The sequence below is a fragment of the Equus caballus genome, chromosome 6 (assembly GCF_041296265.1).
Source record: "Equus caballus isolate H_3958 breed thoroughbred chromosome 6, TB-T2T, whole genome shotgun sequence".
NCBI classification, from domain to species: Eukaryota; Metazoa; Chordata; class Mammalia; order Perissodactyla; family Equidae; genus Equus; species Equus caballus.
The window spans coordinates 58,488,976-58,505,422 of record NC_091689.1 but is presented as its reverse complement, the minus strand read 5'-3'; the positions used below and the strand labels follow the sequence as shown (position 1 = coordinate 58,505,422).

The 16,447-nt window shown below is 34.9% G+C and overlaps 1 protein-coding gene across 26 annotated transcripts in view; it reads right to left on the bottom strand.

Annotated features, from left to right (window-relative positions):
• Positions 1-16,447, bottom strand: part of PIK3C2G (phosphatidylinositol-4-phosphate 3-kinase catalytic subunit type 2 gamma) — a 510,459-nt gene that overhangs the window by 52,549 nt on the left and 441,463 nt on the right. For all 26 annotated transcript variants that reach the window (XR_011439709.1, XM_070270025.1, XM_070270013.1 and 23 more), the window contains 3 exons: positions 13,952-14,141; positions 13,339-13,460; positions 9,631-9,739 (listed from right to left, as the gene is read on the bottom strand). Coding sequence is in view for 25 of the 26 variants with exons in the window: in XM_070270025.1 (XP_070126126.1) it covers positions 9,631-9,739; positions 13,339-13,460; positions 13,952-14,141 (421 nt within the window). In the remaining variant the exon portion in view is untranslated. The remainder of the gene's footprint in view (positions 1-9,630; positions 9,740-13,338; positions 13,461-13,951; positions 14,142-16,447) is intronic.

Sequence of the window (16,447 nt, the reverse complement as noted above, 5' to 3'; positions counted from 1 at the left end):
TTTCAGTGTTTACATAGACCACGTTGTTAACATATATAAGGAAGGAGAAGAACTGTATCAATGATAAAAAATTTTAAACATTTCACAATAACATGATTTACTTTGGAATTATTTGTGTGATTTTTTACGCCAATAATATTTCATTTAGTTAATCTTAAAATATTTTTCATTTCTTGGATATGAACAAACTGAATTAGGGAAGAGTCCACAACATATGGAGACCCAGAAAGCTTTCACCGTGATTAATCCATTTTAAGATAATTGAAAACTGACTACATTATGCATCACAGAGAACGTGGGTGATTAGTCAGGTCACACTGCTTATTAATGCTAATCAGCATCTGATGATATCCCTGTCAAATTATTATTGTTCTGTCACTGTATAATCCACATAATGAATACTGTATCAAGACCCGTGAAATTCCTTAAGAATAAGGGAAAGAAAAACCCAATGTGGGAACTTATGGAAGTCTTTATGAGGACACCAATACATATCAGATGTATCATCACAGACAGAATATTGACCACTACTGTAATCTCCTTAGGGCAGCATCTATGTCTGATTCAGCTTTCTAATTTCTACAGTAGAACTTCCCAAACCTGGCTGTGCACCTGAATCATTTGGGTTCTTAAAAAACAGCATAGATATCTAGATATCACCCTATACCTATAGAACCAGCATTTCTAAGGATGGGGTCTTGGAACACACTTTTTGAAACCTCTGCAAGTTATTCTGAAACAATTGATCACTAGGGACTGTTCTGGCATTCCGGGCCAGAGAATACATGATGTAGGCAATCAGTAAACATTGTTGAATGACTGAGATGGTAGTTTTCAAAAGTGGCAGCTAACATGCCAGTGGACATATTTAATTTTTGTTGATTGGATTTTTCTTAATGTAGCACTACTTTATTTATTTTGTAGTATGGAAAGGACAACTAACAAATGAGATGTAGGTTTTACATCTCAGGAAGGTATTTATTGTGCTCTAAATACTCATGGTGCAAAATTCCTTTCAATTAATTAGCGGGGTGTTACTTTAGGAGAAGGCACTTATAATATCAGCTGCCTTTCATATGAGACTATTATGGAACAAAATGAGATTCGCCTCTTTGGAAGTCCAGTATTAGCAGATGGCTGACGTATTCTCACTTGCAGCAATTCTAGGATCTGTGATTTCACAATGGTATCTCATGTTTGATGATGTAAATGCTTCTTTTTTCTTCTCTAGTTTTTTTTCCACTCAAATCCTAGAGTTTAATTCATCTAAGATAAAAAGAATGTGGTGCCTGAAATTTCTTCAGCCTTCCTTTCCCTAACTACTGACCAACAGAGAGTAACACTACACAAAACATATAAAACCATCTCTTCTTGGGGCCTCTACAGGAGTACTTTATTTTGGAACACTAGCAAATGTGAATGTGATAAAAAGTGCAAGCTGCATGTCTTGTGGTTTTGTTCATCTGTCTCTATGCAGCAATGACTATGGTGGGCGACAATATTCACTAAGCCTCGCTGTGCTAGACGGCACCTTTGCAAATCTTTCCTACCTATGCCTGGCTCTTTTGCTTTTCCTTCTCATAACAGTAGTCTGCTGAAATTTCTACATGAATCCACCCTACGGGCAGATACATTTATGAGTTCCCTTTGACAGGCTGCTGCCATATGAAGACAGATCTCAGTATTCATCCTATTCACACTAGGACCAGAACTCAGACACCTCTCCACTTTGCACTTACACACTTCTGCCTAAATAGGTCAAAGCCTAACACTTTAATGGTTACTAAATATTTTGTCAATTAGCCTGAAAAGGCATAGTCTTCAAAAACAATTTTAGTATTATCAGTAAGGCAGCCCTCGACATGCAAAGAGGACAATCTTATCCACTATCCCCTCGGGTCTTTCCCTTATACACTGCCATATCTGTGGCCCTTGACTATAGCATAAGTGTGTGGACATGATCTTCAGAGAATGTCAGAGTTAATAAAGGACATTAAGATGTCAACATTCTATATTCTTAAATATGCAAAAAGCACCTGAAATTCAATGAAATAAAGTTACCTTGATCTTATAGTGCAGAAGTCTCTGTTATAATTCATTTCCCATTATTCAAAGATTGAGACACAAGACCAAATATATTCAAAAGATATAATACAATTTATATTGAGTATGCAAGTACAATAGTCTAAATTCATGGATATGCATTATATCTACACATAACAATTTATTACAGTGTAGATCTCCTATTGTCCACCGTTTTCAACAATTATTTTACATCTTTGTTTTCAGTTTACCTAGTACATGTTTCTATTTCCATGATGAGCACATACTGTCTCTTTCTTTCTCTTTGCTCCTCACATAAGCACAAAATGTGCTCTGAGGGATCCTTCTGAAGGGTACAATCATGATCCTGGGCACTGTTATGCTCATTCTTTATGAGCACGGCCAGGCTATGTTTCTGGGCTGGGCACAAGGTAACCTGTAGTGCCTGTCCCCGAGCTGGCAGATAGCAGGATTCTCAAGAACATTCTCTATCAAGTCAGAGATCTCTGCCATAGGGTTCACATGGAATTATACACTGGAGTGAAGAAAAATAGCAAAATTACATTAATATTTATTTTGTAACATCATCTAAATTTTTTTCCAAAGTTTCTACAAATTTTAAAACCTTTATCACTTATTAGTGTAGTAGTTTATGTACAAACATAAATTATGTAAATAAATTATGTTTTGGAAGCACGAGCTAATTTATCTTTTAAAAACAACCGGTAAGATGTAAGAATAAATAAGAGACCACTGCTAAGCATTTTTCAGATGCAAACTTTCAATTCGTTAAAAAGCAACATAAAATCCCATAGGTTAATCTTTGCTAATGATTCTGTCATTATTCATTTAAAAATATTTATTAAATATTGATGAGTTTGTGACTGTGCTACAGATGGGTAAAAATTGAATGAATGTAGTCACTGAGTTGTTTAAGCTTCTGAAGGAGAGAAAAATATATAACTGTAATGGATGCTTTGTCCTTGTAGTTCCCTTTGTCTAGCACAACTTGCCCCGAGTTTCTATTTACTAACTCCTATTTGCCCTTTAATAACAACTTGAATGCCATACTCTCTGGGATGCCTTCCGAACCCACTCAGAATTGAGTTAAGTATACCTCCTTAAGTGCTCAGACACTCGTCCTTTGATATAAAACAGCATCTCCAGCTGAGAGTCTACGAGCCTGGAAATAATATTGTAGCACAACGTTCTTGAGTCCATATTTGCTAAAAATCAATGATATAGTCAGATACCTGAGGATCTACTATATTGGAGGCCAAATGTTTGACCAGGTCCAAACTGGAAAAAAAAAATAAAAGATGTGGGAGGGAGATGTCTATAGTCTGAGACAATTGTTCTGAAGCATTAGCATGCTTCAGAACACCCTGGAGGGCTTGTTAAAACTCAGATTGCCAGGTCTCATCTCCAAAGTTTCTGATTTGGTAGGTCTAGGCTGGGGCCCAAAACTTGCATTCCTGTAAGTTCCCAGGTTAGGTTCCCAGTACAGTCCAGTTTCTGAGCTTTGAGAACCACTAGTCTCAGGAACTGGTGACAGGGATTTAAACGTTTCTCCTCTTGCTCCTGACTATATGCAATCTAATGCAGTCATTATTGACAATTCTGCGTTTTTTCTAATGGCCTTAGACCCCTTAGATCTAAATTGTGGGATTTTCTTCTCTTAAGTGGGTCTACTCATCATCAAACCACAATATTACCCAATTGGGAGGGAGAGGAATGAGCCAACACCCTGAATCAGCAAACCTATAGTTAGGAGACAGTTTTGAATACATTCATTAATATATTATATTTTTAAATTTCAGTAAGATTTATTGGATATATACTGACTTAAACTACTGTACAGCATATAATTTAAAAAATTTAAACCATGATTGGAGAAGTAATCTCATGTAATGTCTCTCCCAAGCTCCAAGTGGAGAAGGAGGGTTGTTGAATTGACAGGTGAGCAAAGTAGGGTTCTTTGACCCTTTATGATGTCCCAGTTATAGGGTCCGTTGTAGTCCTCCTGTTACAATGCCTGTAATTTACTGAAGCTTAAAATATGTCTGTATATACAGCATGATGTTATGTATGTGTTTCTTTGGTCAAGGTATAACCCAAGTACTGCTGGCATTTAATCAAGACTGCAGAGTCAAAGAATGGCCTGTCAATGTAAGGCTACACTATCAGGAGAACCTGGGGAGGTTCCCATTGGGAACCATTGGGGAGGATGAAAGAGGAAGTTCTCAATATTTAATCAGGAAACTCATACTAGAGGCGGTCAGTATAAACGCTTCTGTTATTTACTCACAACTCACTCAACAATTGGCATTTTATTAATTAACATACTGAATGTCTGTCAGAGATGAGACTTTGTTTATAGAAATGGTAGCTCATTGACTGGCACGATTAATATCAGAAATAGGCTTCACTGGTGACATTAAAGTTATTCCAGATACATAGGTTAGCTAAAAATATTCTATAAATGGTCTCCACTCTTGAATCAAAAAGCAAAAAACCTAATAGGCATTATATCTTTTACCCTTAGGGATGATATTCTACATAAATCCTTAAAGGATCCTAACAGTATATTAAACACAGATAAGTAGAGAATAAACAATCCAGAAGAAACTATTCAGAATAAGTCATGGAGGGCAAAACAAGAAAAAACACAGGAGTAAAGGTCTGAGAAATAGAGGAGCCAGTGAGAAGGATTAACATATATGCAATTACAGTCCCAGAAAAAGAGGAGAGAGGAAAAGGTATAAACAATAATTGAAATGATGATGACTGAGAACTTTCCAAAACTAATGAAAGGAATCATGGTGCAAATTCAAGAGGCACTAAAGCTCAAGCATGATAAATAGAAATGAAGTCATATTGGAGCAAATTAAAATAAAACCAACAGCAAAAAGAAAAATATTAAAAGCAGATTAAAAAATAAAGAAAAATACTTTCAAAGAAGCAACAATTACATTGATTCTAAACAGAATCAATAGAAGCTAAAGGACAATAAAATGATAGCTTTAAAGTTTTTAAAATAAAATCATTGCTATCCAAATACTAGAGTCAGCAAAAATATCTTCTAAGAATGAAGATAAAATAAAAATTTTTCAGACAAATACAAATTTAGAGATTTTTTCAGCAGCAAATTCATACTAAAGGAAACAGTAAGTGGTATTGTTCAGGGAGAAGGAAAGCAATCCTAGATGGAAAGTCAGAGTTACAAGAAGCAATGAAAATGAGATATACGGGTAATATTAAACAAGTATTGATTGTATACAAGAAAAAATAATAAGTATTATTAAGCTTATGGGTACAAAAATACATATTGTTAATACAGCATATAAAACTCAAGTAGGTTAAATAGCCAATCCATGATCACAGTAAAAATTTTATAAATATTTTGAAAGAATGATAAACAAGATACAATACTGTATATAAAAACTTGTGGGGTGCAATTAAATCTTTATTAGGAGAGGGGATTTAGAATTTTAAATGTGTAAATGAGGACAGGTTGAAAATGAACAAGTTAAGTAACCATCAGAGGATGTTACAAATAGAAGAGCGAAATATAACCAAAGGAAGCAGAAGGAGGAAATAATAAAGATAAAAAATAAATGAAATAGAAAAATAATACAATAAAGAGGGTCAATAAACCCCATATTTCATTTTTTGTGAAGATTAGTAAAACTCATAATCCTCTGTCAAAACAGTTCAGGTAATGTCATATGTGAGGAATGGAAGAGTGGACGTCTCTTCAGAGCTTATAAATGTTAAAAAGATTATGAGAAGATATTCCAAATACCTTTATGCCAATAAATTAGCACAAATTCCTAGAGAACTATTACTTAACAAATAGACCCAAGAAGAAATAGAAAATATGAATTGTCTTATAACTCAAATAAATTGAATCTCTGGACATACATGGTTTTACAAATTAAAGAAATGAAACCAATTTATACAAACTCCTCCAGAGAGTAGGAAAAAAAGCAAGAATTCTTTGCAACTAATATTATGAGGCCAACATATTCTCGATTCCGAAATCTGGTAAGGACATTATAAGACAGAAAAATTTCAGGCCAGTATCTGTCATAGACAAAGTTGAAAATAAATGCTAAAAAACATGAAATCAAGTCCAGCAATACATAAAAAGGATGACACATTACAACCTTGTGGAGTTTATCCTAGTAATACAGATTTGTTTAAAATTAGAAATCTATCAATGTAATTCACCACTGTAACAGATTAAAAAAGAAAAACCATTGATTATTGGATGATCATCGACAAGCCTAATAGATTCAGAAAAAAACATTTGATAAATTCAACCTTCTTTTCATTGTAAGAATGACTGGCAACCCAGGAATAGATGGAGACTTTCTTAAAATAATAAAGGGTACCTACAAAAACCTATATACATAATGAGGAAATATTAGACACCTCTCCCTGGATTCAGGAATAACACAAGCAAGTCCACCATCACCACTTCAATTCAATATATATTGGAGGCTCTAGAGAGTACAAAATAGCAAGAAAAAGAAATATATAAATATTCAAAAGGAAGAAATAAAATTCTTGTTATTTGCAGACAACATGATTGTAAGTCAAAAATTCAAAAAACAATGTAGATAAATTATTAGAATTAAGAATGAAGTTAGTAAAATTCTTGGGTAAAATGTCAATATACAAAACCAGTTGTATCATTTACTGGTGAAAAAACAGAAAAATAATTTTAAAAAGGTATCTTATGATAATAAGTACAACAAAATATTTTTAAGACCTCTATTTTTAAGACCTCCATGCACAGAATAAGCTGTTATTGAGAAAAATTTTTAAAAAGATTTAAATTTACATAGATATGCTAAAGTCCAAGAAGAGCCAAAATACTGTTTAGGAACAAGGATAAAACAGGAGACTTACTCTGCTAGATCAAGACTTTTTATAAAGCTACAGTAATTAAGACTGTTGGCACAAGGATAGACAAAGAGATCATTGGCATAGAATATAGAGCCCTGAAGTAGGTACAGACCCAGATGGATATTTAGATTATCACATAGATGGCACTGCAGAACAGCAGGGAAAGGAAAGTCTTTTAAATAGTGGTGAAACAATTCAAAATCTACATGGAAAAATCGAAATGACTCTGATTTCACACCAGGCACTAAAGTCCATTCTAGATAGATAGTAGATTTAAGTGTGAAAGGCAAAATAACAAAGCTTCTAGAAGATAATACAGGAAACTATGTTTATGACATTGAGGTGGGGTATATTCTACATTAAAATTAAGGGTTTCTGTTTATCAGAAGACATAATAAAGAGAACTAAAAGATAAGACACAGAGTGGAAGAAAATTGTTACAACATATTTAACTAACAAAGGATTTCTATCCAGAAAATGTAAAGAAATACTATAAATCAATAAAAGAACATCAAATAATTCAAAAAGAAAAAGGACAAGAGACATGAACTTGTACTGCACCAAAGAGGATATCCAAATGACCAAACAACATATGAAAAGGTGTTCAATCATTAGTTATTAGGAAAATACAAACTAAAAGTGCAATGAGATGCACACTCACCAGAATGGCCAAAATTAAAAAGACTGACAATAACAAGTACAAACGAGGTTGTGGAAAATTGGAACACTTACTCGTTGCAAGTGGGAGAGTGAATTGGTCATTACCTGTAATGTTGAAGATAAGCATATCCTACAATGCAGAAATTCTGTTCCTAGGTGTATGGCCAACAGGTGCGCATTAAGAGACACACATGAAAAAGAATATTCTTAGCAGCATTATTTGTAATAATCCCAAATTGGAAACATTCCAAATGTCTACACAGAGAAGAATCTACAAATGAGTTGTAACATTCATAGAATACTAGACAACAGTGAAAACACATGTACCTTAGAGGTGTTCTATCACCATACTGTTGGTTTAAACAACAGTCACTTTATTATCATTCCTCAGTTCTGGGGTTTGACTGGGCTCACCTAGAGTGCTCCTGCTTGAGGCATCTAAGGAGGCTACAGACATTTAGTGACTGGGGCTGGAGTGCCCACTCACAAGACTGGAGGTTGATGCTGACTGCATGCTGGAATCTCAGCTGGGCACGGAAACAGCCATGTTCCCCCATTTGATCTCTCTATGTCGTTCGGTCACCTGGCTGACTCAGGGTGGCTCAACTTCTTATATGGCAGCGGAAGGCTCCCATAGTGACTGTCTCAAGAGAAAGTGGCAGAAGCTGCATGGCTTTTTCTAACATAACTTAGAAGGCATGAAGAGATACTTCCACCAAATTCTATTTAATGAGGAAATCACAGAGCCCCTCTTGGGTTCAAGACGGGGGGACATAAGCTCCTCTTACTGATGGGAGGGTGGCAAGGAATTTTCAGACATATTTTGAAACTATTACATCATTCCATGTATGTTCCTTTCATAATTAATCCTTGAACTGTCCAACTATGTTTTGTAGATTTTTCTGGATACATGTTATTTTTTACAATTTAAAAGGCTAAAAAGTAAAAAGAACATAGTCCCAGTCTAGTAAGGAGGGCCAGAATCTCTTTGAGTAGTAACAGATACTGTTCTTATTGTTTTTAGTTCCTCACCACTAAGGCTTAGTTTTAGCTCTTGAGAAGCTGGCCCTGATCTCTTTGCCAGTTTTCACCTCTCTCACAGCTTCCTCACAGGAATGCTGAGATACAACTGACTTATGTCCTTGCACTTTTTCCTATATTCCTGTGACAGAATAGTGGCCCTCCAAAGATGTCCACATGCTAACCCCCAGAACCTGTGAATATGTTGCTTTACATGGCAAAAGGGGATTTGCAGATAAAATTAAATCAGGAATCTTGGAATGGTGAGATTATCCTGGATTATACAGGTGGGCCCAGTGTAATAAGAAGGAGGGTCAGTGTTAGAGTCAGAGAAGGAGATGTGACAACAGGGAACGCAGGCAGTCTTTAGAAGTCAAAAAGGCGAGGAAATGGAGTTTTCCCCTAGCGTCTCCAGAAAGAACCGGTCGACCAAACCTTTGGGTTTAGTCTCATAAGACCCATTTTTGGACTTCTGACCTTAAGAACTGAAAGAAAATAGATTTATGTTGTCTTAAGCTACCAAGTTGGTGGGAATGTGTCACAGCAGCAACAGAATCTAATACAATCCCTTCCCTCTTTTTGCACTCATGACCTCTCCTATATTGTTTGGTTCTACTTGAAACACTTCCCCAGGTCAACTCTTTGAAGTCCTATCCAGTGTCAAAGATCCAGTTCAGGTGCTCTCTTCTCCCTAAAACCTTATCATCGCAGTCAGGAGTAATTCTCAATCCTCTAAAATACTAGCGCACTTAGTGGCACTGATGGTCCAGTAGTCACACATTACTCCAAGTTATTAGAGGTCACAGAGCTGCACCACTTTTGCTGTTCCAATGTTTCCTCTTCAGGGATTTTACACATATCAGGCATGGACATTTGTTGAATGAATGTAGGACGAAAAGAATGCGATCATAAAGTATTTAACAGTATTTCCAGTACTGATTCATAAAATAATGGATATTTTATGTAAAAATAAAAAAGTAAATTGTAACATACGTTTGCAACTTCATACGATCCATTTAATATCTGTTCCATGTAACGATTTAGATCTCTGAATCTGTTGTGATCTGAATTTGTAAAAGGTAAGTGCCACCAATGAGGGAACCTATTTTAAAAGAAAAAAGTGTATCTTAATTAGTTTGAAAATTGGCCTCTGTATTTTAGGATTGTTCATGAAGTTATAGCTGCCTTAGATGGAAGGGCCAATGAAAACATCTTTAAAAACCCCATAGAACACGTGATTAACCCTGAGCGTTTCATTAAGGTGCTATGGTCACTTGTACTATTTAACTGTCACTAATATTAATACTAATTTAATTTAATTTAACATACTAAATTAATATATATGTGCCTTCTTATTGTATTTATGGCAGTCCACACATTTTGTCTTTTAAATACTTGTGGGGGCTTAATAAATACTTCTGAAGTTAATGGTTCATAATTTTTCAAAAAGGTCGGATCGTATTGTTTCTTCTGGGTTCACTAGAGACATTGCTACACTAATTAAATTAAACACTTTACCAAGTGACATATACTTCCATCCGGTTTTAGTCTTTGGGAACAAAGTATCACTTTCCTCAGGAGTCTGATTGCAGAATTTCCTCTGTACTATCTGATGATTCATTTTGATGGGTTAGAAATGATTAAGACCAATTATTGGGTGAGATGACCTGGTAATAGGTAGCATTTGGCAATTTTGTCGGTTAAATACATCTTTAGGAACTATCTTGGCACAGACCTTTCCCTGCAGAAAGGAGCATGGGGAATAGTGAAATGTTGTCAGCAAATACACAGAAGTATGTGACAATTGCAGGTCATCCCATCCACTGCTTCCTGTTGGAAATGTCACGGATCCAAAATAATATGTTTGTGTATTTAAGTAATTGACATTTTAGGTTTTTAAAGGTCTCTTGTACTTCCAAGGCTTAAAGTATTAAAAATTTTCATCCAGATTTAGTTATCATGAAAATTAGTACGATATGCAATTAATCAAAACATAGAAATACATTTGATAAATGCATGGATTGGGCTGGTTTCAAATATTAATTTGTATATCTGTGGATGAATTTTCTTTATTCCTAGAATAAAATGGAGCTCAATATTAATTCTATTTCTTTGTTGATGTTTTTACAGACATATGTACTAAGAAATCTTGTGTATAAAGCCAGCCTTGATGGTCTAGTGGTTAAAGTTTGGCGTGCTCCACTTTGGCAGCCCGGGTTCGGTTCCTGGGTGCGGAACCACACCACTCATCTGTCAGTGGCCATGCTGTGGTGGCAGCTCACATAGAAGAACCAGAAGAACTTCCAACTATAGACAACTATGTACTGGGGCTTTGGGGGGTAAAAAGGAAGACAAAAGGAGGAAGATGGGCAACAGATGTTAGCTTAAGGTGAATCTTCTCCGGCAAAAAACAAACAAAAACAAAAGAGAAATAAAAAGAAAAAAAATCTTGTGTATAAATAAGTACATGAGAATAGGGGAATTCAGCTGTAATAATGTCATTCAATTGTTTGAAATGCTTTCAAGTTATATGCCAAATAGAATATAGCAATCAGGTCTCGAAAATGATTTTTTGATCTTTTATCTGACAGTGCCACGACGTCCTCCCTCAATTTTGTTCAGGCCAAAGATTAGGAAACACCTGACTTGCAAACAGATCTGATACCTGGTTATTAGAGTAATTCATTTTCTCAATACCAACACCAGTATTTTAATTTGCCCTTTATATGATCCTCAGAGACTTTTTACTCTCCTGGGCAACATACCAAAATAAGATTCTGGATGATTGGGAGAAGAGCAATGGTGAAAGTAAAATAGGGAAAGGAGATCAACTCTTCTCAAGCAGATTAATTTTAAAGAAGACCATTAATTTTAAGGAAGATTTCCATGCCTGTGCATTCTTGGAAGGTGCACAGAGATACACACAGCCTGATCTGAAGACCACTGTTATATGTTAGTGCCAATTTGAATTTCATTCTTTATGACTCTAACTTTCTGATCATACTTTCGAGATCAGGTTTGTATAATTTTATAGGGCTTCTCTTAGCAAATTTAGGAGTCAGAGGAAATGTTGCCTTCATCCTTCATTTATATGCTTCGCTGGAAGCCTTAGCTACTTTGGGACTGTCAGCAGACAAATATTCTTCAGGGCACATAGGACTAAATGTTCCTCCCCTCCATGCACTGCTTGAATGGTTTTAAAATCAATTTAGGTACCATTACCAGGCGGTAGTTGTTGAGCAAAGCAGAATCCTAACTAAAGCTGAAAATCGAAAAGAGGCACATGGAGAGAGATTATTAGGACTTTTAAAGTTTTACAAGTTATTCTAATGTGTGTTGCAGAGATAAAAGTGTAGAACAGCGAAGTTTTTGAAACTAAAAAGGACAGCCATTTAACAAGGATCAACATACTTCTAAATCATTAACTAGTAGGGTACAATGGCAACCACTGATGTTGAATCCAAGATCTGAAGTCAAACCTTGAATTTTTTTGCCAGCATCTCCTTTTTCTCAGTTATTCTATCAGATGTTTTTTGGTAATTCTTAAAGCTGATGTTGCTTTTAAGTTTCCACAATGCCGTTCCTTCCCTCTCTGTCTCTTGAACGTGTTCTTACTCTAAGTTGTTGACTTCCTGATGTTTAAAGCATCTGCATTTCAAAATCCCTGTGACGTGTGCAAGAATAGTTTTTCATGAATGTGAACTACTCGGTCTTCAGTACTGCACAATATCTCTCCGTCCATTGATAACTTGGCTTAGATTTATACTTTGGAAAGTGACCAAATCCTGAAAGCCTAGTAAAAATCCACATGTACAAAGTATATCAGGTCAGGTATGAACGTTCACATTGTTAAAGGACCACTTACTCAACAAAAATCAGGGTATAGATAAAATAACCTTAGTGGTACCTAAGCACCACTACCATAATTTCTGGGAAGTTCACCTTTTTAAAATCAAGATACACCTTTGGTATGCACTGAAGTCTATGACCTAAATTTTGCTAGTTCTAAGTGATGAATTTTAGAAGGTCTATTTGAACGGAAGTTATTTTCAATTATATTCTTAGGTTGTTTATGTGTAATATTTTTTCATTTTAACATGAACGGAAACAAGAGTTTTCAAGATTGCTTCAAAATAAACATAAATTAAATTTAGGTAATCCAAGTACAAATTAATGATTAATGATAACAAAATCACTGTTATTAATAACATAATAATCATTGATATCAATAAATTTTACTTATATACTATTGATATTAATAAACAAATTTTTTTCTAGCAAACCAAATAAATATATCACTGCTTTTTCTTGCAGTTATTTGTTGAAAGAGTAGATATATCCAATTTAATTCTGCATCTTCAATTTCAATTTTATTTTTATAGAAAAAACTAAAGAAATTAAATTTAAAAACTGCCAAATAAAACAATTTCCCTGACAACTGATGAAGACTGAAACCAGCTCTGATATTTTCTGTCCACAAAATCAATAGCAGGAAGCCAACTGAAAATTGCAACCCTTGTTCTGTTTTGTGAGACAACAGGTTCTTTGCTCTGAGAGCAATGCAGACCCTCAGCTGGGAAAGGCTCAGTGGCACTGGAGTCGATGCTGTGATGCTCACAAACAGAAAATCTCATAACCATAATTTTTCCTTATGTTCAAGGACAAGTACTAAAGGCAAAACACTGGAGGACAAGGCCTTACTCTGGGAGAGACAGTGATGCAAAATGCTTCTGAAGTTGGCTGTGAAGTTTTGAAAACTGGTCGAACGATTTTTCTGTCAGGCTTGTTTCATCATTACTGTGAGTCACCTGGATTAGATAGAGCTGCAGAAAATAAACAGACGAAAATCAAAAGATGGCAACATCAACTGGCGACACATTCTAAAATCTGATTTCACGTAAACTAAACAAAACAAGAAGCTTGCAAAAAATCATCACAAAAGCTAAGAGATGCAACTTGTAAAGGCAAAATTACCTATAAACACAGAGATAAAGATAACATAATCTTATGTGCTCGGAACACACTGTTTAATTTCTGCTCTTCTTTTCTTGTGGACACTTTAATTAGCTCTTGATTTATAGTCTTCCACAGGGCAGGAACTGTTCCCTTTGATGGTTCTCTACTAATAGCTCTGGTTGTTATGATTTCTCCTTAGAACATCCTCCTTAATGGCGCTTCTGCTCAAACTGTAACTGATTTTTCATTTGCATAGTAAAAAGAATCATAATATAAGGAAGGATGTGTAGCATAGTGAAAGAAAGTCTCAGATGAAGTCAACTGATATTTAAGTCAAGGTGACAGACTTGAGACTTACATTACTAGTTTTCTTGCTGAACCCTAAAATTGTTGCTTTTTGAATTGACCTGGTTTCACTCAGCATACAGGATTCCTGGGAAAAAGTCTGTGAAGTCGATTTGGCAGAGCTTATGGTTGTCATTTGTGCAAGTATATGGATTAAGTTATTCAATTTAACAGGGAAACACTCCAGACTTTCCTTTATTTTCCTAGAGAAATGAGAAAGAAAAGATAGTGAGTACTATTCCCTGAGTTGATTCATTTCATTTAAGATTTGTTTCCTAGCATTTGCTAGATATGGAGGAAGTCGAGAACCACGTCTATTTGGAGCCCAACTATTAAACAGCATTTTTATAAACTTCAGGTTGTTACCAAATATAACAGAAATTTTCATGGTGAAATATAAAACTGTAATTGCCACACTGTATTTTAACTTCTTTTAGGTTTGTTTTTTATTTTTAGAGATGATTTTTAAAATTTAATTTTAGTTTATAATTATTTAAAATATTTACATAATTCCAGACATGAAATCTACAAAACAATACATCTTCCTGGAAGCCCAGAATCTGTTCCTGTGCTCTCTATGTCATTCCTTCCCTCCTCCTATATTTAAACATTTAGAAAAAATTATGGGTTAACTTTCAGTGTTTTATTTTTTAATTTTAATTTTATTTTTTGCCTATATTTGTGTTCCTCTCTCAACTACCTTACAAAAAGTTTGCATACTATAATACTATATTTAATATACGAGTATTTCATACGAAGTGTTTTTCACTCTGTGGTCTTTCTTTTGGTTGGTTTTTGATGTCTCTGCTATTTAATTTTTTTTATATTTAAGACGGTTTGCAATTGTGCTCTAATGGTATAATAAATATCTTTATATAATATCCTTTATCCCCTCCATACCCTCTTCTCCAGTATCTAATTTTCAGGGTTATCCTTTTTATCCTGGTTAATACCATAAAGCAAACAGTATACTTACTCTGCTTTCCATATGTGCTTCCTATTCCACTTTCATTTTTTATAGAGCCATTCTATCTACATCGTACAGTATCTCTACTATACATACTATCCAGTCTCTCTTCTAACAATCATAAACTCTTAACTCTCTACCAGTCTTTATGTCCACGTCTCTCCCGTCATTTTGACGATCCAAAGCTTGTTCTATAGCAAATTCCCCAGGAAATGTGCAAGGAAATAAGTTTCTGAGTTCTGGCTGTTGACAACAGTTTGTCTGTGGTCTTTATACCTGAAAGACAATTTGGCTGGATACAACATCCTTGACTCACATTTTGTTTTTTCAGTGCCATAAAAATATTATTCCATTTTCTTCTAGAATAAAGAATGTGCCCAAAACTCTGATGACATCTGAACTTCTCTCCCTTATAAATGACTCGGTCATTTTGCCTAGATGCTTAAAAGAAGTTTCTTTTTCTTCAAAGTCCAATAGTTTGCTAACATGTTCCAGGTTATTCTGGGTAATTTTTCTGAATACACAATGTGTCCTTTCAATACATAATTTCACCTTTTGATTTTTTTAGAAAGCTTTTAAAATTATGATGTTAGTGTTTGTTAAAATATTAAATATACAATTTAGTTTCTATACTTTTTTAATATATTATTTTGGGTTTTTTTCCCAGTGACTTCCATTACATGTATGGTGGATCTTCATTATCTGTTGTGTTGTTGTGCTTATTTACTTCTGTGTTCTTTCTAGTTTATCGTTGTTAAAATTATGTTTTCTCTTATTTCTAATTCTTTAAAAAAAATTTTTTTTAAAGATTGGCAGCTGAGCTAAGATCTGTTGCCAATCTTCTTTTTTTTTTCCTTCTTCTCCCCAAAGCCCCAGAGTATATGCATAGTTGTATATTTTAGTTGTAGGTTCTTCTGGCTCTGCTATGTGGGACACCACCTCAGTGTGGCTTGATGAGCAATGCTAGGTCCACGCCCAGGATCTGAACTGGCGAAACCCCGGGCTTCCCAAGCAGAGTGCACAAACTTAACCACTCGGCTACAGGGCCGGCCCCTATTTCTGATTCTTTCTTGGGTTCAATCATCTCATTTCTGAATTTTTTCTAATTGTGATCTATATTGTTCCTTCATACCTTTATTGTTTCTTAAATTTTTTTAGCTCAATTTGAAATATAAGGATACAACTTAACCCTTTGATGGGACTGTCTATCTGGCATACTTTCACCATGTGGATTTTATTTTCATCCTATTTCTCTTTTACTTATTATAATTTTGTATGACATTCAAACATGACCCATTTTGTTTGCTCGTTTCAATATGAAATTAGCATTCCGGAACTTTCAGGAAGGATGAGAGGGTTTTCAAGGGTCTGAAGCTCCCTTTTTTGTTGCTATCACACAGTGATAAAATTGTTTCATACTTTCTGAGATATGCCTCTTTTGCTTCTCCTGTCACCCCCAAATTTTTCTGGACTTTGGTTTACCTTTGCTCCTATGATCTTTCTCCTCTCAGTTTGGATTATACTTCCAGTAGTTTCTTTTCA